The following is a 24,938-nucleotide window of genomic DNA, read 5'->3' as shown; positions in this document are numbered from 1 at the left end:
TTTTTTTAAAATACAGAAATTTTATTTTCTTTCTGTCTACTGCTGTTTTTGGATTGCCCTTGTTTGGTTTAAGCAGGCTTCACTGAATGTCTCTGTCCCTTTTTTATACCCTCCCTCTCTCTCCATCTCCGGCTTGAGTCAGTGCTGCTATAAGTCAAGATCTAGAAATGTCCCGCCAGCACATGAAGACGCAAGCCTCAGCCACAAAGGATCTGCTGTCTACAGGTCACAATAAAGCCAACCAACTTCCCTTTGCCCCAAATTTTTCGAGACAATAAAAGAAAATGACTTGATGCTTTGCTTACTCTCTGGTAACACCTCTGATAATCTTCGGCACCTTTATGACCTAATTTTGTTGCAAGTGCTGTAAAACTCTTACAAAAACTTACACGTGTACCGTTGTTCTCCCAGGGTGCCCGGCACGCGTTCGCCGAGGCGGTGGGCAAGAACATCGCCAACCCGACGGCCACGCTGCTCAGTGCCTGCAACATGCTCAACCACCTGCATCTCGAGCACCACGCCCGCATGATTGAGGAGGCCCTGCTCAAGGTCATCAAGGCTGGCAAGGTGAGTGGGGGCTTAGTCTCGGGTCGGTGGGTGGTCTGGTTACCCTATCCGTACATCCTGTGGTCATTTTGTACCCCCGGGGTTGTATTCTTCACATTTTAGAATACTTCTTTTACGAAGATCTCTTTGAAACTTTCAGTATTTCTAAAAAAATCATTTCGACAGACTGCTATGCAAAGCGCACGGATCGGATTAAGGAGTAAATTTCTTATTTGGAAAGTGGTCGCACAAAGTTCCCCTCGTCGTATGGATACGATAGGAAAACACAACGTACTGATACGATAATAAAATACGAAGGAAAAAATTTAGAATGTTGGTGGTATCATTTTTTTAAAGAATGAAAGTTTGTTTTTTCCCTTCATGCTCTCTCCTGGAAAATTTTGGAAAAATTTCTGGGCTAAGTACATGTGAACAACTTGCTGGTGGTAAGCGGTATTACCTCAGCTTCTGTCAGCTGAAGTTGTTAAATGTTTTGAGCTTTGGGCCCCTGAACTTTTTTTTTTTGGTCGGCTGCTGGATTTACATTATGATTGGCCGAGATGTGTGTCTTTGACGTACTGTAGGGAAAACACAGGTAGCTGTCCTTGGGTGTGGGTGGTTGGCGGGTGCTCTGGTGTGGTTTGCTTCTTCTTTCCTATCAAACATCTATCGTTCTTATCTCCCCTTCATCTTTTTTATGTTTGTTACTCTCTTGTAACAGCTCTAATCTTCTGGCGCTCATATGACCTTATGCAGTTGCGAGCGCCGTAAAACTTCTAGTAAACTAAAACTAAATCTGTCTTTGGGTCCTCTAGGCTGAGAGTTCTTCTAACCCTGACCTTTGGCGGTGTCAGGACAGGAGTGTCGGTGCAGAGACCTGATCTGTATCTGTGTGAACAAGGTTTATGACATATACCTGTCCCTATGGTTTAATGCACCCCGCTTAATTTTGCCAAATTTGATCATTTTTTTCATAATTTTTAAATTATTTTCCTTCATCATTCTTTGTTAAAATTGACAGAATCGCATAATTTCACATTTTTGGGCTCTGTTTGCATAATTTCGGAATTTTTCTTGCATGAAACGACGGGGACAGACATATTTGTGTAAAGATAGCGGTTGGAAGGGGGGAGGAGAGAGAAAGTGAGAATCTACTTTTCCAAGACAATTCTCTCACCCTGCTCTGTATGTTTCAGGTTCGAACTCAAGACATGGGAGGCTACGACGGAACCTCTGAGTTCATCAATGCTGTGATACAGAATCTGGAGTAATGATATATCTGCTTACTGAGAGGATGATGAGAGTGTGTGAGAGAGAGAGAGAGAGAGAGAGAGAGAGAGAGAGAGAGAGAGAGAGAGAGAGAGAGAGAGAGAATGGGTTAAGAATGGCTTGGCTAGTCAGTCTGTGATACTTAATAAAGCCAGGAAGAGGAGAGCAGTCTTTGTAGATCACTGGCAGGGTTCCTGCGGCCTCCTTGAATTCAGCGAGTCTTTTTGAATACTCCTTGAATTGTCATTCAAGGAAAAAGTCTCCTTGAAAACTCCTTGAATTTGAGGAGCCTCCTTGAATTTCGCTGGATCGGACATTAACAAAAATTTTGCCGGAAAATCAATACTACGATTCCTTTCGGACAAGTGTAGGCCTTCGGCATGAATTTTTGACCAAATCTCCTTGAATTTTTAACATTTCTCCTGGAAACTTCCTTAAATTTGGTGGGGAGTTTGTGGCAGGAACCCTGGACTGGATTTGGTTCTGATGGGCGGGTATGGCAGTGCTGATTATTGAATCTCAACGTTTGTGTGTCGGGGCGGGGGAAGGGGGGGGGGAGTAGGGGGGGAAATGGTTTTTGAGTAAAACAGAGCGACTGTGTATGCGGTTGTATGTGTGTGTGTTCATAAGTATGTGTCGAGTGAGTAATTGAGTGGTTGGAGGGCGCCTCTGCTTAGGTCCTACTTCTTTTTTCCTCCCTCTGTTGTTTCTGTCTATCTGTCATGATTTTCTTTCCCCCTGCACAAAATGACAGACATTCAATGTGCTTCTCCTCACTCAATCTAATAAACGCGTATGGAAGTGGAGATCATGACATTGTACTGTATGTGTTCTGATACGGTTGGCCGTAGTATATGGTCGGGAAATGTAAACCGTCCGAGTGTTGGTAACAAATAGTCTGTGGTGTGTGGGGAAGTCGTTTGATTTCACCATAATAATAATATGTTGGAAAAGGCTTGAGATCAGGCAAATCAAGCAAGTCAAGGCCATAAACCTGTATATATAGATGATACATTTTCAGAAAGTCAAATGAAAAAAAAAAAAGGAAGAAGAGCTCGATTGTGAAGGAGTTGAAATGTTTGGGCTAAAAAGAATTTGTAAATGGCATAAACGAACCGAAATAGAATCTCGAATTACAGCTGATTAAATCTTCTGTAACACCACGGGACAAAAATCATGGCCGATCTGATGGGACTTCGACACTTGGAGGTTTTAGAGGAAAGGCATTCATGAAGAATGTGTGCAATGTGCATTACTATTATTTATTCATGATGATAGCTTCTTTTTTGTTTTTTTAAATTCTAAAACTTTTAACCCATTGTATTACTATTATTAATTCATGATGATAGCTTTTGTGGGGGTTTTTTTTCTAAAACTTTTAACCCTTTTGAGATTTTTAGAACCCTGAACTTGAAGAGACGATGGTCTCATTGTTGTTTTTGTTCAGTCTTCAGGCTACTGTAATTGTTTTGTTAAAAAAAGATTTAAAATGATTCAGTAGCCGAGTCATTTTAGAATTTTGCATACACCGTACTCTCATGGGTAGTACCTTTTTTACCACAGAGTATTCTATACAAAGTAAAAGAATTAGTTGCGTGTCTGTAGTGTTTGTGGTACTAATGGATAGTTTTTGTGTCTTTTATACGCTCACTAACTTATCACAGTTTGTCACAAAAACGGGTGCTAGCTTCGTTCAGTTGTAGCCATACCGTATCGTTGCTGTTGCGAAAAAAAAAGAGAAAGATAATCTGAGACATCATGTGACCCTGCTTTACATTTGCACCTTTACAGGCTGAGTTTTAAAAAAGTAAAGGAGTTACTTTTTTTTAAATGTTTTTTTTTTGCAACTGCAATGATATTTAATTAATAGTCACAGTTCTTTGCTTGTGCAAGATGATCCAGTTTTGAGAATCCTATGTACTGCCTGGTATACATATATATATATATATATATATATATATTTTATGGCTGTATGTTTTTCTTGAAACATCTCAGAATTAATAAAAATGTTTCAGCTTTTCAACTGGCGTTTGCTCATTTATATTGATTACATTTATCTTGCTCATAGATTTGTAATTTGTCCCAACTTGAAAAGGAGGTTTTATGAGAAAAAGAATTTGCAGTGGAGTCTGTTCTTAGATTAATGAATATCTTTGGAACAGCCAGATTTTTTCGGTTCAGACAGATAACTCACAGAAAAGGAACAAAAAATTCAGGGATTTTATTTTCTTTTGGTTTTCCACGGTTTTTTGATCCACCGACATTGACAAAAATGGCCCGTTGGGTAAAAAAATGTTCGTTTCCCAGATTTTATTATAAATTTTAACGATGAGTGCCTAATTTCACCACGATACAACTCACATTTTGTTCCCAAAGAAAAATAAAGCACCCGAAAAAAATCAAGCCGCAAAAGCTGTAATTTTTTATATTATTATTATTTTTTAAAAAATGATGTTGGAGCTCCGAGTCAAATACCCAGGGGGGTGTGGTTGGGGGGGGGGGGGGTTTGGGTAGGTGTTTATTTTACACCCCCATCGACACCATTTAGGGGAGGCGACTTCAACCCTGCCCGTCGGTGCCAGCCCAGACTGAGAGGGAAACGACGTCCCAGAAGACAGAAATACTCGATAAAAATCCTCCCCACACGCGAGAAACAAACTCAGGGTTTTCTTATATATATATATTATTATAACAATAACATAATGCCGGAGAAACCGACATTTGTTCCATCCATTGGGCAAGTTTTAGAAATGTTTTGTTTTGTGGCTCAACACCTTTTCATATGTCCATTCAAACACTTTTTTGTGTGTGGATTTTATAGGAAAATATTGATCTACTCTACTTACTTTTTACTTTTTCTGTCCTGTTATATCTCAAGGTGTTGAAGGGCGGGTGGTCGGAGATCCAGCTTCTTCACTTTCCCTCTGTTGTCTCTGTCTATCAGACTTTTTCCTAGCACTAAACGACCATTATTGTGACATGACTATGTGCTTCTGTACTCAAACAAACAAAACAAAACAAGCTCTGGTGTGGTTTGCTCCTTCTTTCCTTTAAAACATCTATTGTCCTTATCTCTCCTCCTCCTTTTTTGTGCATGTTACTCTCTTGTGACACATCCAATCTTCTGGCACTAATATGACCTTACAGTGTTGCAAGTGCCGTAAAACTCTTACTAAGACAAAAAAACAAAACAACAGTGTTGACGACTTGGGCCAGGTCTGTTGCTAAGGTGTTTGGAGCGTCACGTTTTTCCTTACGGGCAGTCGGAGGGTTCAAATCCCTCCTGGACACTCATAGTTCATTTTGACGGTGAAACGCTTTGCCTGAACCAAGAAAGGCAGGGAAAACAGCCACACTGACAAGAAGTATGATGATTTGGATCGAATGTTTTATTTTTGGATTATAATCATGAAAGAACATTACTGCGGGCAGTATTGCATACGGATGTATCTCAAAAGTTGCCAAGAATGACTTACGTCTATATGCAATACTGCCCGCGATTAACAAGAATAGCATTGGTCATGGCCAACAAGTTGCAAGTTGTCATCGTTCATCAGGCATTCTGTCACAACGGAGTTTCCATACTCTCAGAAACAAAAACTTTTATGGCAACATAAACGATCATTGATGACATTTATAATAAATGTGAGGCAGCGTGGTGAAATCAAGCTCTCGTCAAAATAATGAAATCGAAGAAAACAGCAGTTTTCTCCCTGTTTAGCAATTTTTATCAAATTTCTGTTTTTTGGCTCAACACCTTTTCATATGTCCATTCAAACACTTTTTTGTGTGTGGATTTTATAGGAAAATATTGATCTACTCTACTTACTTTTTACTTTTTCTGTCCTGTTATATCTCAAGGTGTTGAAGGGCGGGTGGTCGGAGATCCAGCTTCTTCACTTTCCCTCTGTTGTCTCTGTCTATCAGACTTTTTCCTAGCACTAAACGACCATTATTGTGACATGACTATGTGCTTCTGTACTCAAACAAACAAAACAAAACAAGCTCTGGTGTGGTTTGCTCCTTCTTTCCTTTAAAACATCTATTGTCCTTATCTCTCCTCCTCCTTTTTTGTGCATGTTACCCTCTTGTGACACATCCATTCTTCGGCACTAATATGACCTTACAGTGTTGCAAGTGCCGTAAAACTCTTACTAAGACAAAAAAACAAAACAACAGTGTTGACGACTTGGGCCAGGTCTGTTGCTAAGGTGTTTGGAGCGTCACGTTTTTCCTTACGGGCAGTCGGAGGGTTCAAATCCCTCCTGGACACTCATAGTTCATTTTGACGGTGAAACGCTTTGCCTGAACCAAGAAAGGCAGGGAAAACAGCCACACTGACAAGAAGTATGATGATTTGGATCGAATGTTTTATTTTTGGATTATAATCATGAAAGAACATTACTGCGGGCAGTATTGCATACGGATGTATCTCAAAAGTTGCCAAGAATGACTTACGTCTATATGCAATACTGCCCGCGATTAACAAGAATAGCATTGGTCATGGCCAACAAGTTGCAAGTTGTCATCGTTCATCAGGCATTCTGTCACAACGGAGTTTCCATACTCTCAGAAACAAAAACTTTTATGGCAACATAAACGATCATTGATGACATTTATAATAAATGTGAGGCAGCGTGGTGAAATCAAGCTCTCGTCAAAATAATGAAATCGAAGAAAACAGCAGTTTTCTCCCTGTTTAGCAATTTTTATCAAATTTCTGTTTTTTGGCTCAACACCTTTTATGTCCATTTACAAACACATTCCTTTGAGGATTTCACCGAAAACGTTGATTAAAGGCACAAAAATATAAATTTACAGTTCCATGGACTCTCCAGCTTAAGAATTTACAAAACTTTGGCAGCCATTTTCTCCCTAATTTTACCTCTTAAACCAAGTGACCCCACCTTCTTCAATCCAAAATATCTCCACTTCTATTGAAGATGGATGGGTAATTTTTTCATAGAAAGCAAGACAAATGAACAAGCTTTTGGATGATACCAATAACTCAATATGCCCAAAAATTGACGAGAGCCTGATTCCACCACGCTGCATCACAAATGTCTAAATAAATTCTCTATCCATTATACAGTGAGAAATGTCAGAGACTGAAATAATTGTAGCTGTATTTGGACATTGTAAGCTTATGTCTATTTATAGTATCGGGCTATTCCACGGAAACTGATGGGACTATAAATGAGGTATTTTTTTCTGCACCGTCGGTTACTGAAACTGTACACCTCCCAGAATTAGCATTCAGCATTTTTTTTTTTTTCAAATGACTGCATTTAACACTTTTCAGTCACACAGCCAGCAGTACAAAATACCCCCCATCTGGTCACCCAGTCAGGAGAGCGACTGCAACCGACTTCTCGGGCCTGGTGCCAGAACGGATAATTTTCAGTGGCGCATCGTTGTGCCAAGTGACTGCAAAGTGTCAATATGATTCTTTATATTTCTTTTACATGCTCGGATCATTTAGAGTGGAAAGAAATGAACTGATATTGAATGACAGCGTTATCGTTGTAAGAAAGTATAGTCTAAATCTCTCCCCGCGGTTTTCTGCGAAAAAAAATTCTGAAATTATGCAAACTGAGCCCAAAAATGTGAAGTTAGGTGATTCTGTTAATTTTTAACAAAGAATGATTATAAAGGAAAATAATCAGAAATTATGCAAAAAATGATCAAATTTTGCTAAATTATGCGGGGTGCATAAAATCCCGGGGCCAGGTCCAAATGTCCCGTCAGTTACCACGGTATAGCCCTATAACAAACATGATAGGTCATGAAAAGTTGACCACTCAAATCTCCAAATTAGTCTCTAGCACTACTATAAAGCAATAAATATAAACACAAATGCTTTAGAAATAGTGCTTGTCAACCTTTTTCAAATGAAAACTTATTTTTTTTTATATATGTTTAAATCTTAAGAGAATCACCAACGCAGTGGGACAATATGAAGATCTACTGACCACAGTGAAAAGACGAAAACTAAAATGGTATGGGCATGTCACAAGATCCACAGGACTTGCCAAAACAATCCTGCAAGGAACCGTACAAGGAAAGAGAAAGAGAGGAAGGCAGAGAAGGAGATGGGAGGACAACATTACAGAGTGGACAGGAAAGACGATGGGTGACAATCTGAGGAGAGCAGAGGACAAAAATAGATGGCGAGAGCTGGTTTTCCAATGCAGTGGTGCCCCAACGGTTGACCCAACCACGCGATAGAAGAAGAAGAAGAAGAAGAAGAAGAAGAAAAAGAAGAAATCTTAAACCTTGCATCACGACTAGTTTTGGCTTTTTGTAAACTAAACGTTCAAGTTCAAAAGAAAAAAAACAACCAAAATGATGGGGTGGGGGGATGGAGCCAAGCTTTAGGGAGTCAGTCATTTTTACGACTCATGATCTCAGTCTCATGATGACGCTTTGCATGATGGGATGATCCCATAGCTAGAGAGCAACAGCCGAGTCAGTGACCCAGATGGCACCTTTCATAAAGTCGTCCGGATGAAAACATGTTATGCATCGTGGTGGAATCCGGCGCTCGTCAAAATAATGAAATCAAAGAAAACAGCAGTTTTCTGCAGGCTTGGCAATTTTTTTACAAATTTTTGTTTTTACCTCAACACCTTTTATGTCTATTTCAAAACCAATTTCTGTCTGGATTTGATTGAAATACGTTGATTAAAGGTCTAACAAATGTAAAATTTCATTTTCCAGGGACTCTCAAGCTATGAAAGTTACCAAACTTTGGCTTCCATTTTCTCGATAAATTTACCTCTGAAATCAGGTGACCCCACTTTCTTCAAGCTGAAATATCGCGACCCCAATTCAAGATAGATGGGTATTTTTTTCATCGAAAGCAAGACAAATAAAAAAGCTTTAAAATGAAGCAAATAACTCCATATGCCCAAAAATGGACGAGCACCTGAATCTATCACGATGGGACATTTATACAGTCTATCACACACATAGCAAAATATGCACACATAGCGAACAGACTTTCAGATCATAAAGTTTTACTTTCATATATTATATCATTGTATAGAAACATAAAATGTACTCATGAAACTTGCGTACAAACGAAAAGATTTTCGCTTCGTGCCAATTTCGCTATGTGCATGACAGACGAATTATCCGAGTCAAATCTGGTAGATGTAGACCGCGACGAGGATCTATCAGGGCGAGGTCGTGGGTCTCATTCGTTGAGGTAGATGTAGGAGATACCGGCTGCGATAGCTGCCACCGCACCACCGACTGCCGCACCTGGGGGGGGAGATGATGTCACAGTCATCATTGAACACCGTCTTATGTCAAAATACGAGTTTTTTTTGGGTTTTAGTAAGAGTTTTACAGCACTTGCAACAAAGTAAGGTAATAGATATAAGTGCCAAAGACTAGGGGTGTCACAAGAGAGTAGTAACAAACAAAAAAAGAAGTAGGGGAGATAAAGGCGATAGATGTTTTATAGGAAAAAAGGAGCCAACCACACCAGAGCACCCGCCAACCACCCATCGTATGTCAAAATAGGAGATTCTCAGGAGAAGCATAAAATTGTATAATTTTGCTGAAGATGCTATTTCAATACAAAACGTTAAATTTGTTTCAAACCACGACTTTTTGAGGAAAGGAATGAGACTGGGAACAGAACAATCAGTATGCCTCATCAAACTCTACAATATTATACTTCGCTTATTTTTTTTTAAATTTCACTCCGTGACTCTCTTGATATGCTCCAAAGAAGAGACACACGTCAATATGTTTGGAATCAAGGAAGATCTAAGGGTGTGTTTTACAATTTTGTAGACGCCTAGGGATATTTGAAAAATTGTTTTGATGGTCTCTTGAAAAATTTTCAGCACATAAAGAACACAACTGTTCTGATTGAAATGATCCAAAAAGACACAAAAGTTAGCCCACAGTACTTTTCTGTTACATTCAACGGGACACATCAATAGTGATCATCCAACAATTAACTTCAACATTGGAAATACAGTCAACAACGAACTTGAAAAACGCTGCTGCCACAAAATTTTTTTATTTAGTATTCACTCTACATCATCTTAAGGAAAATATACATATTAAGAGGATAACTTCAATTCATCAAGTCTCCAAAAACGCCCCCCCCCCCCCCCACCCTGGAAAAAAAGAACAACAATTTTTTGGGGGTGAAAATTTAAAAAATTATAATTTAAAAAACCCTAAAAAACAAAACACCCCCTCCCTAAAAAAACAACAAAAAAAAACCAACAAACAAACCCAGACCGTAAATAAACTACAGAGGAAATGTTCAGAGAGAAGCACTCCTACAATGACTCACCGAGATAGGCCCGGACAGAACTTTTCTTCTCCGTCAGTTCTGCGACTTGCGACTGTGAGCTGACCACTCCTGGCAGGGACGGCTGGCTCCACGTGTCGTCATCCGCTGACAAAACAAAACAAAACCAAACAAACAAGTGAGTTCTCTAGCTACAGCCTACAAACAATAATAGGTTGTTTTTTTGGTGGGGGGGGGGGGGGGGGGGGTTGATAAGTGCTTTACTGTGCTTGCAACTTCATAAGGTCATATGAGCGCGAGGGACACATTAAACATTTTCAGTTGGTAGGAAATTTTGAATTTTGCCCTGGAGGCGGCCGAAGCCTACTCTTATAGATTTTTGGACCACCAAGAGATCTTTAACGTGCGCAACTTGCACATAAGACCTCCGAGATTTTTCGCCCTTATCCGAGAAGACTAGGTGTAGATCTTTCCTACCATAAGATCAGGGGTGTGGCTGAAAGAAGGAGCCAAGGAGTAGCAGTAGAAAGGCTGCAGAAAAGTAATAGTTTATGCAAGAGTTTTACAGCACTTGCATCACAATAAGGTCATATAGGTGGCAAAGATTCAAAGCAAGCGTTACAAGAGAGTAACAATCACAAAAAAAAGGAGGTAGGACGAGGATGATATATATGGCTGATAGGAAAGAAGGAGTAAACTACACACAGAGCACACACAAACGTGTCACAACATGGCAGAATCAGGCGCTCATCACTTTTTGGGCATATGAGGTTATTTGTATCATCTTAAAGCCTGCTCACTGGCTTTCCTTTTGGTGAAAAAAAATTTCCCTTTTGGTGAAAAAAAATCAATTTATGCGTGGGTGTGTGTGTTTCTTAGTGTGTGTGTAATTGTGGGTGTATTTGTGTGTGCGTCCCGTCCCACCTACCAGCACTTTTCTCCGCCTCCTCCAACTCCTCCACCTGGATGTCCAACAGCTCCTGTATTCGTCCCTTCACCTCCTCTGTCTTCTCGTCCTGGAACACGTAGTCACACACCTGCACAGCTGTGTGCGGCAGACGGCAGAACAGACGCACGGGCGGGTCGTAGACCTCGCTGCGACCTTGGGTGACCTCCGCCACGTCAAACTCTTCGCACAGAAGCTCGCAGCGAGCCATGATGCTACGCAGAACGTCAGTCTTCACAGCCTGGAAACACAGAAAACATCTAACTCAGTTTTAGCTTTAGAAAGAGTTTAACGGCACTTGCAACATAATAAGGTCATATTATATAAGTGCCGAAGATTAGAGGTGTTACAAGAGAGAAACAAATACAAAAAAGAAGGAAGGGAGATAAAGAAGATAGATGTTTGATAGGAAAGAAGAAACAAACCACACCAGAGCACCCGTCAACCACCGACACATCAAACTCAAATACAGTGGAGACCTTTTAACTCTTTCAGTACCCACGGGATTCCACAATTTTACACATCCAGGCAAGAAGGGTGTTACCTTAAAACAGACTATAATTCAGTCAAATATTTACGGATTTGTTTGTGTGAGCGCTCAAACTATTTGTAATGTCAGAGAATCATAAAAGGGGTGAAAATAGGTACATGTACATATATAATAAAGCATTTTTGGGGTCAAACTGGATTTCCAGGCGTGCCGAGCGACGTAATTTCAAACCCAAACTTACTTCCGACTAGACTTGCTGCCGAATGGTTTTCGTTTTAGTAAGAGTTTACCGGCTCTTGCTACACAATAGGTCTTAGAAGTGCCCTGGATTAGAGGTGTTACAAGAGAGTAACAGTCACAACAAAGAAGGAGAGGAGATAAGGATGATAGACATTGGATAGGGAAGAAGGAGCAAACAACACCAGAGCACCCTCCAACCACCCACAGCTGACGGGTGTAAACCAGTTTAAAAGTGAGTACATGTATGGCTTTAAGGAATTTCTCATTGGTCTGGAATTGCTTCATGCATAGAAAACTTTCTATATCGCGACAAACGCAGTCTGACCTCTATAGCGTCGGCCACAGTCGCCCGCGCAGACACAAACGCCCGGACCACCGACGTGCCCACCATGTTGATCGTGGCCTGTGATTGGCCAACCACCGGGTCCTGGGGCACCTCCGAGGTCACCTGTCAAGGACATTGGAAAAAAAAAATTAGAAGATTAGGCAAGATCTGAGAACTGATTTACAGAACTTTCTAGCCTAACGCAAAATGAATTTATTCAGATTTTTTCACATTTAAGAATAAAAACATTGTAGACAAGAAGTCATGACTACCATAATAAAAAGGAGAAGATGGAGACGGATTGGACATGTTCTGAGAAGAGAACCAGACTCTATTGTAAAGACTGCCCTCCACTGGACACCCGAAGGACGGCGCAAAAGGGGCAGACCCAAAGTGACCTGGAGACGCACAGTAGAGTCTGAAATGAAGTCCTGGAATCATTCATGGGGAACGCTGACCGAGATGGCCCAAAACAGACAGAGCTGGAGATCCTTTGTTGCTGCCCTAAACGCCAGATGGTGTAGTTAGTTAGTTAGTAAGTTAGTTAGTTAGTTAGTTAGTTAGTTAGTTAGTTAGTTACTTAGTTAGTTAGTTAGTTAGTTAGTTAGTTAGTTAGTTAGTTAGTTAGTAAGTAAGTAAGTAAGTAAGTAAGTAAGTAAGTAAGTAAGTAAAAAACTATAGACGGACAGAAGTGAACAAGCTATACCAGCCGCACTCACAAAGGGCAGGAAAATACCGACATCGAACGACGTGCACTCGTCCTGACTGGCTGCGCTGCCCTTGCCTTTCCCTTTCTTCTCTCCCTGCGCCACCAGAGGCTCTGAGCCGGCCCGCACAGCCCCGCCCACCGTCACCACGCTCGTCTGTATCCATGAGCCAAAGTCTGCCAGACCAACCTGGGGAAACATTATCACACAAGACACGACAGTTGCATCCGGAGTTGGCAAAGAGAAATAAGGGAAGATCTCTTTCATTATACATTGAAACATAAAAATATCTGACAGTCGTCAATTTTTTTTAAAATGTAGAAGATTTAATGCCCCCATCGCTTCACGGCAGATCCTATAGGAGGTGGGATTTTTACTCCTATTGTCTAGACCAAACCGGGCTGAGAGGGATACAACACCCCAGCAGACAGACCCGGGCTGAGAGGGATGCAACACCCCAGCAGACAGACCCGGGCTGAGAGGGACACAACATCCCAGCAGAAAGGCTGAGATGCTCAATAAAAATTCTCCCCACTCACAAGTCAAACTCCGGTCTCCTGCGTGCCACAGTGAAGTATCAAACTGTGCAACTGCTGTCATTTTTAAAATACAGTATACGCAGTTTTTACAATTTTACAGGACAGCCAAAAAAACTGAACGTTGTTACCAATCAAACAACAGTTGCTTAAACCCTATCCATATGTCGTGTTTTATTATCTTATTCATACGACGTAGGGAACACTGTGCCACCACTTTCCAAAGAGGAAATTTACTCATTAATCCGATCCGTGTGCTTTGCATAGCAGTCAGTCAAAATGATTTTTTGAGAAAATACTGAAAGATTCAAAGAGACCATCGCACTAGAGTAGAAGTATTCTAAAATGTGAAGAATACAACCCCGGGGGTACAAAATGACCCAAAGGAATACGGATAGGGTTAAAAATAAAAAGGAAGTTATTATCAAAAATGGAATCTTAAAAATATCGCCTTGGAATATTTGCAAAGAGTTTGTTTTCTTGGTAACAATGTTCAAATGTTTGGCTCTCCTGTAAAAATCGTAAAAACTGCATATATCGTATTTCTACAAATGACGTCAGAGTCGAACTCGCCTACCTGTATTTGCTTCAACAGTGACTGCGCCTTGCTGTCTTGTGGCACGGTGATGGGGATGTCCAGGTTGATGTTGGAGTTGAGGCGCACCCACTTGCTGCCCCCGGACTGGAACTTCCACTCGGCGGGTCTCGGGGCGCTCTGATTGGACGCAGGAGGAAAACAGAAAGATACACACATGATGCAAGAAATAATAGTAACACGTAAGCAGACATTTCCACTTCCATAGCACAATCAACGACGACACGCGCATCACATTGAGAACATAAGAGTACTATGAATTAGAGGTGGGCAAAATCCGGATAAATATCCGGATAATCAGATAATCCTCAATAAGACATTATCCGAATTCTGACTCTTTAACTCTTTTTCCAGATCCGTTTGCCGAAGTGGGTCCTCCCATTTGTTGAAGTAGTGCTAACCCGTTAGTCAAAGTGGTTCTAACCCATTTGCCGAACCGGGTCATAACATATTATTTACCGAAGAGGTGCACTAACATATTATCCGGATTTTGTTAAAGCGACTCATTGCCCAGCCCTACTATGAATAAGAAGGACTAACCTTTTCTCTCTTCCATTAACACCTAAACACTCACTACAGAATAACCAGAAAATCAAGCAAAGCACTGTCACAGAAGTCAACCCGACCTCCTATGCACCTATCTCAATACAACCCTCACTCCTTGAGTTTTCACACAGTAAAGTGAGCAGCTCAAAGTTTCTATTTTTTAAAGAAATTCCGTGTTACCTTGAAGTCAGCAATGTCCACAGTTACACAGGTCAGTCTGAAAATAAAGTAAGATGAGATAAAATAAAATAAGGTAAGATAAGATAAGATAAGACAAGACAAGGTTACATTTTATTGATCTCTACAAAGAGAATTCTATTGCAGTATGGTAAATACATGCATACACATGCATATGTCAACACACACACACACACACACAAGCACACATGCATATATATGTCAACACACACACACATTTTTATTTGTCATAGTACCATGTAGAAAATGATGCTCCAACAGCCATCTGCCAAAGATATTCACCGGAACAACTGACCACTCACCCCGATCCTTCCTTCCTGCCCCCTGGAGATTCTTTTACAACATAGCCTAACAACACTGACCAAGACGTCCACCTGTTTAAGACAAACAATTTTTTCCTCAACAATGGGTGGCCATCTTGAAAAATTTCTTCTACATATTTACTTTTTGGTGGAGGTATCCATCTGTAAGAGAATCCTGTCTGTGATCTCGGCCGCGGGGGATGTGAGCGACGTCTTCGACAGTTGTTTGTACACAGAGGACATCATCTGGACATTACAACAAGACGCAATAACGACAAACATCAATAAGGGACAATCACGAATGTAACGCAGACTTATATAACTAAGGGAACCCTATAACTAAACTATCGGAAATGACTTGATTCCATCGCTAGAATACGGTTTAATGAGAAAATTCTCAATTTGAGAAAAACATGGGGAAAGATAGAGTAAGCTGAAAAGGGACAGGGGAACTCAATGTTTGCCCGCTTTTGCACAAATAATGCTGTTTTCAACATTCAGAGAGAAAATCTTAACTGATGAAAGTCTTACTAGAAAATGAGATCTTATACGGTAAGTGCATTCAAAATGCAAAATGTAATTTTATTATAATCATAATAAAAAATTTACAATATATTATAAAATAGCAAGGATGTAACTCCAGACCAAATTGAAAACAAAAAGCAGTGAGACAGCGGCAGGAACACATGGCTAACCTGTCTGAGCTTTGTCTGGGCAGCTTTCAGCATGGCTGGGGGAGCGATGGCAAACAGACCGACGACTGACAATCCGCCTGGCAGCATTCTGGACACCTACACGCCAGAAACAAATGTATTTTTAGCTAGATCTAGCTATTCAGATATAATACTAAGCCCAAAATGGGGGTGGGGGGTAGGTGGGTGCAAGAGAAAAAACTCAATGATTATGATTGTGTACTTAAAGTTATAGATAGATTATTCAATGTGTTGAGTTTGCCCACAAAATTTAAGCCATCATACTCTTTCTTATTATATTCTCAATATATGAATGTGAGCGAAAAAGAAATTTAAATCAAAAAGGTCTGTGAAATAAAAAGTTTAACACAGTGTCAAAGGCAAATATGCCACTAACCAACTACCAAAATATTAAAAAAAAATTTACACTCAATAATTTTAAAAAATTATGCATCTGAGCACTATAATAATTTATAATAACAGACTCTTACAAAAACAAAACTGACCTGTTTGGCATGGGTTGACACCCACTTCTCGTCCAGTTCCTCTAGAGACGCGGGTCTCTCTACGACAGACTTCTGCCTCACGTTGACTACACCATCTCCGCCATCTTCCTCACCGTTCTCCTCACTCACCTCATCCTCCACGGGGTCAGGGGTACGTGCGAGGTGCACCACGTAGTCTCTTTGTGATGTGAGCTGCGGAGAGATTGTGACAAAGTAGACTGATTCTCTAGAAATTTCACATAGTAAAACACATAAAGAGTAAAGCAAAACAAAAAAAGAAAAAAGAAAGCGTACCTTATAATGTCGTTGATCAAATGGATTTATATAAAATAGTCATAACAGTAGGCCCCTGCGTCACTGTCGCCAGTGTCAATTCATTTTAAAGGATTGTAAGTCTTTCGTTAAATTATCCAAAATTCTCACAAAACAGGCTGCCAAACAGCTAAAAAGGGAACTTTCTCTTCCCCAATTGGATAGAGATGTAGGCCTAAAGGAAAACAAAAGCCATCAACTAGATAAGATCTAGTCACGCCATTCACTCATGACATGGACGGTAGAGTTCTCATCAGGCCTTAGATCTAGTCTAAGGCTAAGGACTTCCGTACCGAGCAACCACCCCAAAAAACACAATAAGAGACCTAACCCTGACCCAACCCTTACCCTACCCCAAACCGTATATTTTACTCTGTTTCATTGTGGTCGCTTGTTACGGAAACCCTCCCTTTGACACAAATTGTTGTAGTCTGCTGTGCCGGCCGGTCTTATTATGACAGACAAGCTGGACTCAGGACTGTGTGTGTGTTTTAAGCCTACCCGGCGGAGGCTACCAAAAACAAACGATCAACCTACCTGTCCAATTATAACGCCAATAAACCATTTATTCTCCTTTGCAAGCTTTTCAATGTATTTTTGCACAGATTCGTCTGCAATAATTGATCTACCCATGTTTGAGAGTTTGTTCTACGATGAGTCCAGCTGTTAAGAGAAAAGTCAATCGCAGTTCCTCTACAGCTGTTCATGAGTTGCCGAATGTTGCTGTAAATTGTCTGAGAGTTTACTCCCTTACCCTATTTGTCATAGACCTTCGTGTATTGTAGTCCAACAGTTCAAAATAGTTTGTTTGGTGCAAAGATGTATTGTAAGCTTGAGTAACTTTTACAGAAATGCCCATACATGACATAAATTACAGTTTTTAAAGTGATTCTTTTATTTGATTTAGTTTTTCATAAAATTCAACATTGTTACCAAAAAAATTCTATCCTTTTAACTTGGTATCATAGTAATCCGCAGTGAATGGATTTGGTAAACAATATGGCGGCTCGTTTCGGTGTTCCGAGGGACTTTCTCACTCCAATTGTTTGATTGCACTGTAAGACATTATTAAAACGCATAGAAAAGAGAATTACGATTGAAAAAATGGAGCAGCATGGAATATTGATTACTTTTGTTCCATTATTTTGAATATTTATAGCATTTATTTTAATTAATCAGTGGGGATAAACTGGCGTACAGGTTCGTACAAGTTGCTCTACGTGCGTGTGTATAGAGTATAGATTTAGGTATAACGATTACAAGTGATTCTCCAATACACAGTTCAATAACGATATTGCTGGTCTATTTTGGAACTAGGCTTCTTATTGAGCCAATTTATTATTTTTGAAGCTTCTAGAATAGAGTTAGTACCCTGTGTATTAAGTTTCTTTCTTGTCTTACTTATTTATTAGGAGTTTTCAGTTTCAGTTCTTCCACAAATATTAAAATCATGTCGTCTGTTTGCTGTATTCTAATTCTGTCTTTTACCGTAGAATAGGCAAGCATTGATCCCCCCCCCCCCTTTGTTTTCACAAATAAATGCCAAGATTCAAACACGGATAGTGCATTTTCCTGCTTTTTACCCCCCCCCCCCCCCCCCCCTCAGAAAACCAAATTCGAATGTCAAAACAGAAAACAAATTAAAAAGAGCAAGCACAAAAAAATAAACAAACTAGCAAAAACCACCAATATCTCCTTGTAATATTTGCCACATATATTTATATAAACAGTGTTAGGAAACAAATTAATTTTAAACTGAACATTTTTGTTACATTTTTATGTTATAAATACACAGTAGACCTCTAGATTCTAGACCTAGATCTAGATCTAGATCTAGAATTTGAACAAATATTTTAGAAACATAAAAAGCAGACCACATGAGATGTTGTGTTTTTATACTGTCACTCCTGTATATAAGTAAAGACATTAAAAAACAATGAGTTTTGTTGTATAGTGTCACTGCAGGTAAAGTTTCTGTATCTCAAGGACATTCAGATGAAAATGAAAGCTCCACTGGTTTGGGGACTTTACTCTTTTCTTTTTCTTTTTTTCCCACCTTTTCTAGCCTCTCTTAATTACCTTGTGGTATTGAGGGGTAAGCAAACATCTTTTTCTTGTTTGTTGTATTGCCTGTTGTTTTTTTGTGTAAAGTGTTTTACGGCGCTCGCAACTGCATAAGGTCATATGAGCGCGCGGGACACACCTAATATTTTCAGTTGGTAGGAAATTTTGAATTTTGCCCGGGTGGCGGCCGAAGCCTACTCTTATCGATTTTTTGACCACCAAGGGATCTTTAACGTGCGCAGCTAGCACACGGGCCCTCCGAGATTTTTCGCCCTTGTCCGAGAAGGCTAGATGTAGATCTTTCCTACCAGAAGATCAGGGGTGTGGCTGAAAGACTGCAGTAAGAAGAAGCGAAGGAGTAGCAGTAGAAAGGCTGCAGAAAGAATCAGGAGCCCAGAGGAAGGGGCAAAGGAGGTGAGGGGGTGGGGGCAGAAAGAAGGGATGAAAGCAGACGACAGAACATTGCTAGAGAGCAGGAAATGAGGTGAAAGGAGACAAATTTAGAGAAGAAAATTTTTTGGTCGCTACCCGGATTCGAACCCGGGACCTTTTGAATGAGAGGCCAACACCTTAACCTCTAGGCCACGAGAGGCCGCGTATTGCTTGTTTAATTGTATGGTTATGTTTTTCTTGATGTTTCTGTAACACCCTCTCTCCATCTTTTCTTGGACTTACCCCTCCCTATATTTCCACCTGATATCTTGTAGGCCTATTCTCTTGCTGTTATACTGTTTGGTGTTAATCTTTACAAGTACTTCAACCGTTTCGTTTGTTTTTTTTAATCTGTGTGTTTCAAGCAGGGAGTTGAGTTTGTTCTCTCACAATATCCCGGTTCTCACGATGTCTCTCCTTGTGATACTGGTTTTGATTATTCTTTTTCTACATAACACTTTACAGCTTACTGTTTTTTACCTTCTTTTTTTTTTTCCCCAGGTTAGTCCAGACAGAGTCTGCAACCATGAATAGACGAGGGGGGGCCAAAGGTGGCCCGTCAAACTTGCCTGTGCCTACCATCTCTCGGGCTAGTCCCGCCAACAGTATCACATCCTCCCAGGGAGGGAGAGGGCGTGGCAACTTGACCCACTCTGCTGAAGACATACCTCGACAGGTGAATAGTTTCAATGGGGAATTTGTAAGGGGTGGGGCTGAAGTTTGAAAGGAGATTTCTTTTATATGGTTATCTCGTTTAAAAAGATGGAGAGATATTTACTCTTTTTTATTGTGATGTTGTCATTTACTGAAAAAAAGCAATTTTGTACAGATTTTATTAAAAATATAAAATACAAATTTTCTTGTTATAATATTTGTAGCAGACATCTGTTCTATAATCCTGGAAGTTCAGTAATTTCATACTGGCCTCGATACTAATACAGTTGAATCTGCTGTAAAATAAATGGTTACCTATCCAAGACAATCACCTGTACAGATGACTAGATCCCCCTCCCCCCCCCCCCCCCTGTGACCAGTCCCCATTTTTTTCTTTGCTATAGCAATACTGCAAGACGTTCACCTGTCTAATACAACGACCTTTCTCCTCAACAATGGATAGCCTCACTCGACAATTTTGACTGTATCATACTTACTGTTTATGATGGCAGAGATAATAAATTTATAAAGAATTTTATCAATGGGTAATCATTATATTTCTAAAAAATTGTTACTAGTTATGTATACCTTGTTTTATTTTACTATCCTGACCTCTGACCTCTTCTTCTCTCTCCAGTACTCCTTGTTTTATTTTACTATCCTGACCTCTGACCTCTTCTTCTCTCTCCAGTACTCCTTGTTTTATTTTACTATCCTGACCTCTGACCTCTTCTTCTCTCTCCAGTACTCCTTGTTTTATTTTACTATCCTGACCTCTGACCTCTTCTTCTCTCTCCAGTACTCCTTGTTTTATTTTACTATCCTGACCTCTGACCTCTTCTTCTCTCTCCAGTACTCCTTGTTTTATTTTACTATCCTGACCTCTGACCTCTTCTTCTCTCTCCAGTACTCCTTGTTTTATTTTACTATCCTGACCTCTGACCTCTTCTTCTCTCTCCAGTACTCCTTGTTTTATTTTACTATCCTGACCTCTGACCTCTTCCTCTCTTCAGTATGGCGTCAGTCAGAGTCCGTCATCGACTGGGAGGCGGGCCGTGTCTCCGGCAGTTCGAAGAGCCCATTCTCCGGGCGACTCGAGGCGCACCTCGTTTCTGTCACCTGCGAGGACCTCAACACAAAACATGGGTCAGTTCTGGTTCTATGTTTATTTCATGACCGTTTGGTGGAACTTTTGTAGATGTTAGTTATAAGTTGTTACATGGACTGATATGTACACTCGAAACTGTTTTAACGACCATCTGTATGAGACAACCACTTGTACAAATGGTCACTTCTCAAGTCTTCCGTTGGGTATTTCTTACATTACAATGACACTGTGAAGAATGTCCACCTGTCTAAGGTGGCTGTTTTTCTTCTCGATATTGAGTAGCCTCTTAGTCAGTTTCAATTATACTTAATTTTTGTTTCCTGTTTCACTGTATCACTTTAAAATGTTGTCATCGATTTTAAGGGTTTAAAGTTGTTCCTCTTGAAGTTTCACCCAGTCTCATAAACTTATCTCAAAACATTCATATGTTCAAATCCCAGACTTCTCTTTGCTTGATAGGATTTTAAATCTTGAAACGCATGTGCAGTGGGTCCACTTAAACCAAACAGGGTTTATCCGAAAACCGCGGTTAACGGAAAGAAAATAGAATCCACATGTAATGTATTTCTATTCAAGCAACCTCTCTTAACCAAAAACCTGGCTAAACAGAGACAATCTTGCGGTCCTGCAGATTTCGGTTCAAGCAGACTTTGCGGTGTATGTGTATAGAGGGCAAGGATTTATCAGTGTTGTCTTTCTCGCCTTTCAGCCTCCCAGCCCGGAGTCCGATACATCACGGAGGATCTCATCAGGAAAGTGGCCAAAGAGGATAACTTGGATATGATTACCTCTCTAAACCTTACACTTTCCAAGGAAGGAGGGAAGAAGATAAAGGTAAGCATCACCCTGGCAAATCTCTAGATCTCAGCTCTTCCTTTGTGCTTCTGTGGGCAAACTGTGCAATGTAGGTACATTAGAGAAGGAAGGAGAGCGAGATGGACAGACAGACAGACAGACAGACAGACAGACGGACACACACAGACAGATAAACAGATAGATCAACAAATGGAAAAACAAACAGACAGGACGGCAGATGAAGAGAGACGCAGAGACAGAAAGAAAGGGGAAGAGAAAGAGAGACGCAGAGACAGAAAGAAAGGGTAAGAGAAAGAGAGACGCAGAGACAGAAAGAAAGGGTAAGAGAAAGAGAGGCGCAGAGACAGAATGAAAGGGTAAGAGAAAGAGAGGCGCAGAGACAGAATGAAAGGGGAAGACAAAGAGAGATGCAGAGACAGAAAGAAAAGGGAAGACAAAGAGAGCGAATAGAGATTTGACTTACATTTCCTCCAATCTCCTGGGCACATCGTCGTGCCAACTCATGGCTAGTCAGGAGTGTGCACTGTCCATCTTTCCCTATCCCCTACTTCGAAATATATCTCGCTGTGACATTTCTACTGTTTCACATAAAGTTGAACCTGCTCTAAGAGCTCAGTGCCAAGACAATCACCTGCTCAAATGATCTCTTCTCCCCCTCCCCCAATCTTGCAATTTTTCTATATTATATTATTGACACTTTCCAAGATGTCCACCTTTCTAAGTTTACTAATTGCCTCCTCGACAATGGATGGCTGCCTGGAACAGTTTTGACTGTACTTTACTTTTCTTATCTCTGCTGACTGATAGCGTCACAGTCTCTAATCTTACGTCCCCCAGAACTGTGAAATTTTGCCTCTTATAACTTCTCATTTTTCAGAAATTCAAGTAAATTCTACTTTATTGTTCCCGTATAATCTATTATCTATTTGTGGTGGCAGAATTTTGCTATTTAAAAGGCTTTTTAATGGCTGCATCGATCGACATGCAGTTTTCGCCAAAAAATTCTTTAAAATATTCTCCAGATCTTGGCGCCCTTGGTTTTTTCAGTTTTGAGACAGTTTTGCTACAAAAAGCTAAATTTCTTTATTTCGCCGATCGCTTTTGTAGGCCGACGCTTCTGTCTCTGTAATTTTAGAAAATCCGGAAGTGATATTTCGCGAGGCGCATTTTGTTTTGAGAGTATAGATCTAGATATCTAGACCTTCTAATTTTTTGCCTCTCTCAAGATTTATTTCCCCATTCCAGTAGAGTGTAAATATAGTAGGCCAATGACTTTTAGTTGATATCAAAGCACCGATCATCCCTTTCATCGAAAGGGGGCCCAGCTAGTATGTTATTATATATGGCTTACTGTACATAAATACACAAATAAACGTATACATTTATACTTATGTGCATAAAGGATACACAGTATCACAAACATAGACAGACCACATGTACACCATTGCTGGTCACTACTGCTCAGGGGCATGTTTTTTTTTTTTTAGTTAGGGTCATTGTGTTTTGCATAAGTACACATGTAGCAGTGACCATCCAGCTACACGCTGTGTCATGACACGCTTAACATTGTGAGCCTGAGCCTTTAACTAACCACTCGACAGCCTTTGAGAAAATATTACATAAATGTGAGGCTGCGTGGTGGAATCGGGCTCTCTTCAATTTTTGGGCGTCCACAGTTATTGGTATCATCTTAAAGTTTGTTCACTTGTCTTAATTTGGAAGAAAAAAATATCCATTTATCTTGAATGCAAGTCGAGATATTTGCGAAAGAAGGAGGTGTGGGTCACTTGTTTTCAGAGGTAACATTAGTGAGAAAATGGCCGCCAAAGATTAGTTATTTCCTTAGCTGAAGAGTCTGTGGTAACTGAATTTTTAAATTTTTTGTGCCTTTAATGGGCGTGAAAGGTGTTGAGCCAAAAATTTAAAAATTTCAAGATAAATGGATATTTTTTTTCATCAAAATAAAGACAATTGAACAAGCTTTAAGATGATATCAATAACTCTGCATGCCCAAAAATTGACGGGATGTTTCAACACGGGTCTAAGATAAGATAACAATTTAAAAAAGTTAATTATAGATCTCCTCTCAGAAAAAATTGCCTCGTTGTGGTAAATACATACACGCTTACGCACTTGGCAACACACACACAAACACACACACACACACACACACACACACACACACACACACACACACACACACACACACACACACACATACGAACAGGCAGTGTGTGGACCAACAAAATATAAATGTTATTCTCGAGGATTTGTGTCCTTTCTTGTCTAGTGCACGCGTGAACGCACAGCAAAACTTGCAACACCGCTGCCGTTGTAAACGACCCAAGAGGAACTAATAATACCCCCCTGGGAGATGAATCAAGCTTGTCATTGCCATAGATTAAGTATTGGCGAAAGAAGCCAACTGATCAAAAGGCCACCGTTTTTTTCTGTGTTGAGCGCCAGCTCGATATCTCCACTCGTTGAATGTGTACTTGGCATTGTGTGGTCAGTATAATTTGTGTCTGGCCCCCCACAGGGTGGTCAATGGCTGGCCCTTAACCCCTTATCCATATCCGTACGTCGTGTTTTACTATCGTATCCATACGACGTGGGGAACTCTGTGCGGCCACTTAACCCTATCCGTACGTCGTGTTTTACTATCGTATCCGTACGACGTCGGAACTCTGTGCCACCACTTAACCCTATCCGTACGTCGTGTTTTACTGTCGTATCCGTACGACATGGGGAACTCTGTGTCTGTGCCAACACTTAACCCCATCCGTACGTCGTGTTTTACTATCATATCCGTACAACGTGGGGGAACTCTGTGCCACCACTTAACCCTATCCGTACGTCGTGTTTTACTATCGTATCCGTACGACGTGGGGGAACTCTGTGCCATCACTAAACCCTATCCGTATGTCGTGTTTTACTGTCGTATCCATACGACGTGGGGAACTCTGTGCCACCACTTCCGAAGAGGAAATTTACTCGTTAATCCGATCCGTACCCTTTGCATAGCAGTTTGTCAAAGTGATGTTTTGAGAAATACTGAAAGTTTCAAAGAGATTTTCTACAATAAGTATTCCAAAGTGTGAAGAATACAACCCCGGGGGTACAAAATGACCCCAGGGCGTACGGATAGGGTTAAGGGAGCGGCCATGATCAATCAAAATGTTTGGACATAATAGTGGGCCACTCGATACAATTTGAGCACTACATGCCGTCTCCGTGGTTTCCTTGAACGTTCGGCTTTGTCTGTGATTAAACATTATCGAGAAATTATAGATAGAAAAAAAATCTTGATAAAGATAGGTAAGATAGATAGATAGATAGATAGATAGATAGATAGATAGATAGATAGATAGATAGA

General features: G+C 40.4%; 3 protein-coding genes across 3 annotated transcripts in view; 2 read left to right on the top strand and 1 right to left on the bottom strand.

Annotated features, from left to right (window-relative positions):
- The window catches only part of LOC101848057 (isocitrate dehydrogenase [NAD] subunit beta, mitochondrial), a 15,197-nt gene extending 11,721 nt beyond the window's left edge, over positions 1-3,476 (top strand). Inside the window, exons 7-8 of the mRNA XM_013085505.2 lie at positions 412-567; positions 1,743-3,476. Coding sequence (XP_012940959.1) covers positions 412-567; positions 1,743-1,817 — 231 coding nt within the window. The 3' untranslated portion in view covers positions 1,818-3,476. The remainder of the gene's footprint in view (positions 1-411; positions 568-1,742) is intronic.
- Positions 3,477-8,423: 4,947 nt separating this feature from the next.
- Positions 8,424-17,225, bottom strand: LOC101845788 (protein odr-4 homolog). Its single transcript, XM_005103595.3, has 11 exons — positions 17,026-17,225; positions 16,177-16,368; positions 15,674-15,769; positions 15,121-15,224; positions 14,659-14,695; positions 13,915-14,052; positions 12,814-12,990; positions 12,095-12,217; positions 11,022-11,280; positions 10,136-10,240; positions 8,424-9,081 (listed from the first exon to the last, which is right to left on the bottom strand). Exons 1-11 carry the CDS (start codon positions 17,119-17,121, stop codon positions 9,014-9,016), a joined length of 1,395 nt encoding a protein of 464 aa, XP_005103652.1. The 5' UTR covers positions 17,122-17,225; the 3' UTR covers positions 8,424-9,013.
- Positions 17,226-17,452: 227 nt separating this feature from the next.
- LOC106012464 (centriolin) lies at positions 17,453-21,580 on the top strand (the record flags this gene model as incomplete). The annotated part of the gene is given in 4 exon segments (XM_013085512.2): positions 17,453-17,545; positions 19,486-19,660; positions 20,652-20,784; positions 21,456-21,580. Coding segments are annotated over 3 exon segments (408 nt in total), but the record flags the coding sequence as incomplete, so codon positions are not given.
- Positions 21,581-24,938: the final 3,358 nt, after the last annotated feature.

Source organism: Aplysia californica, unplaced genomic scaffold (assembly GCF_000002075.1).
Source record: "Aplysia californica isolate F4 #8 unplaced genomic scaffold, AplCal3.0 scaffold00381, whole genome shotgun sequence".
Classification (NCBI taxonomy): domain Eukaryota; kingdom Metazoa; phylum Mollusca; class Gastropoda; order Aplysiida; family Aplysiidae; genus Aplysia; species Aplysia californica.
This window is presented reverse-complemented; position numbering and strand designations above follow the sequence as displayed.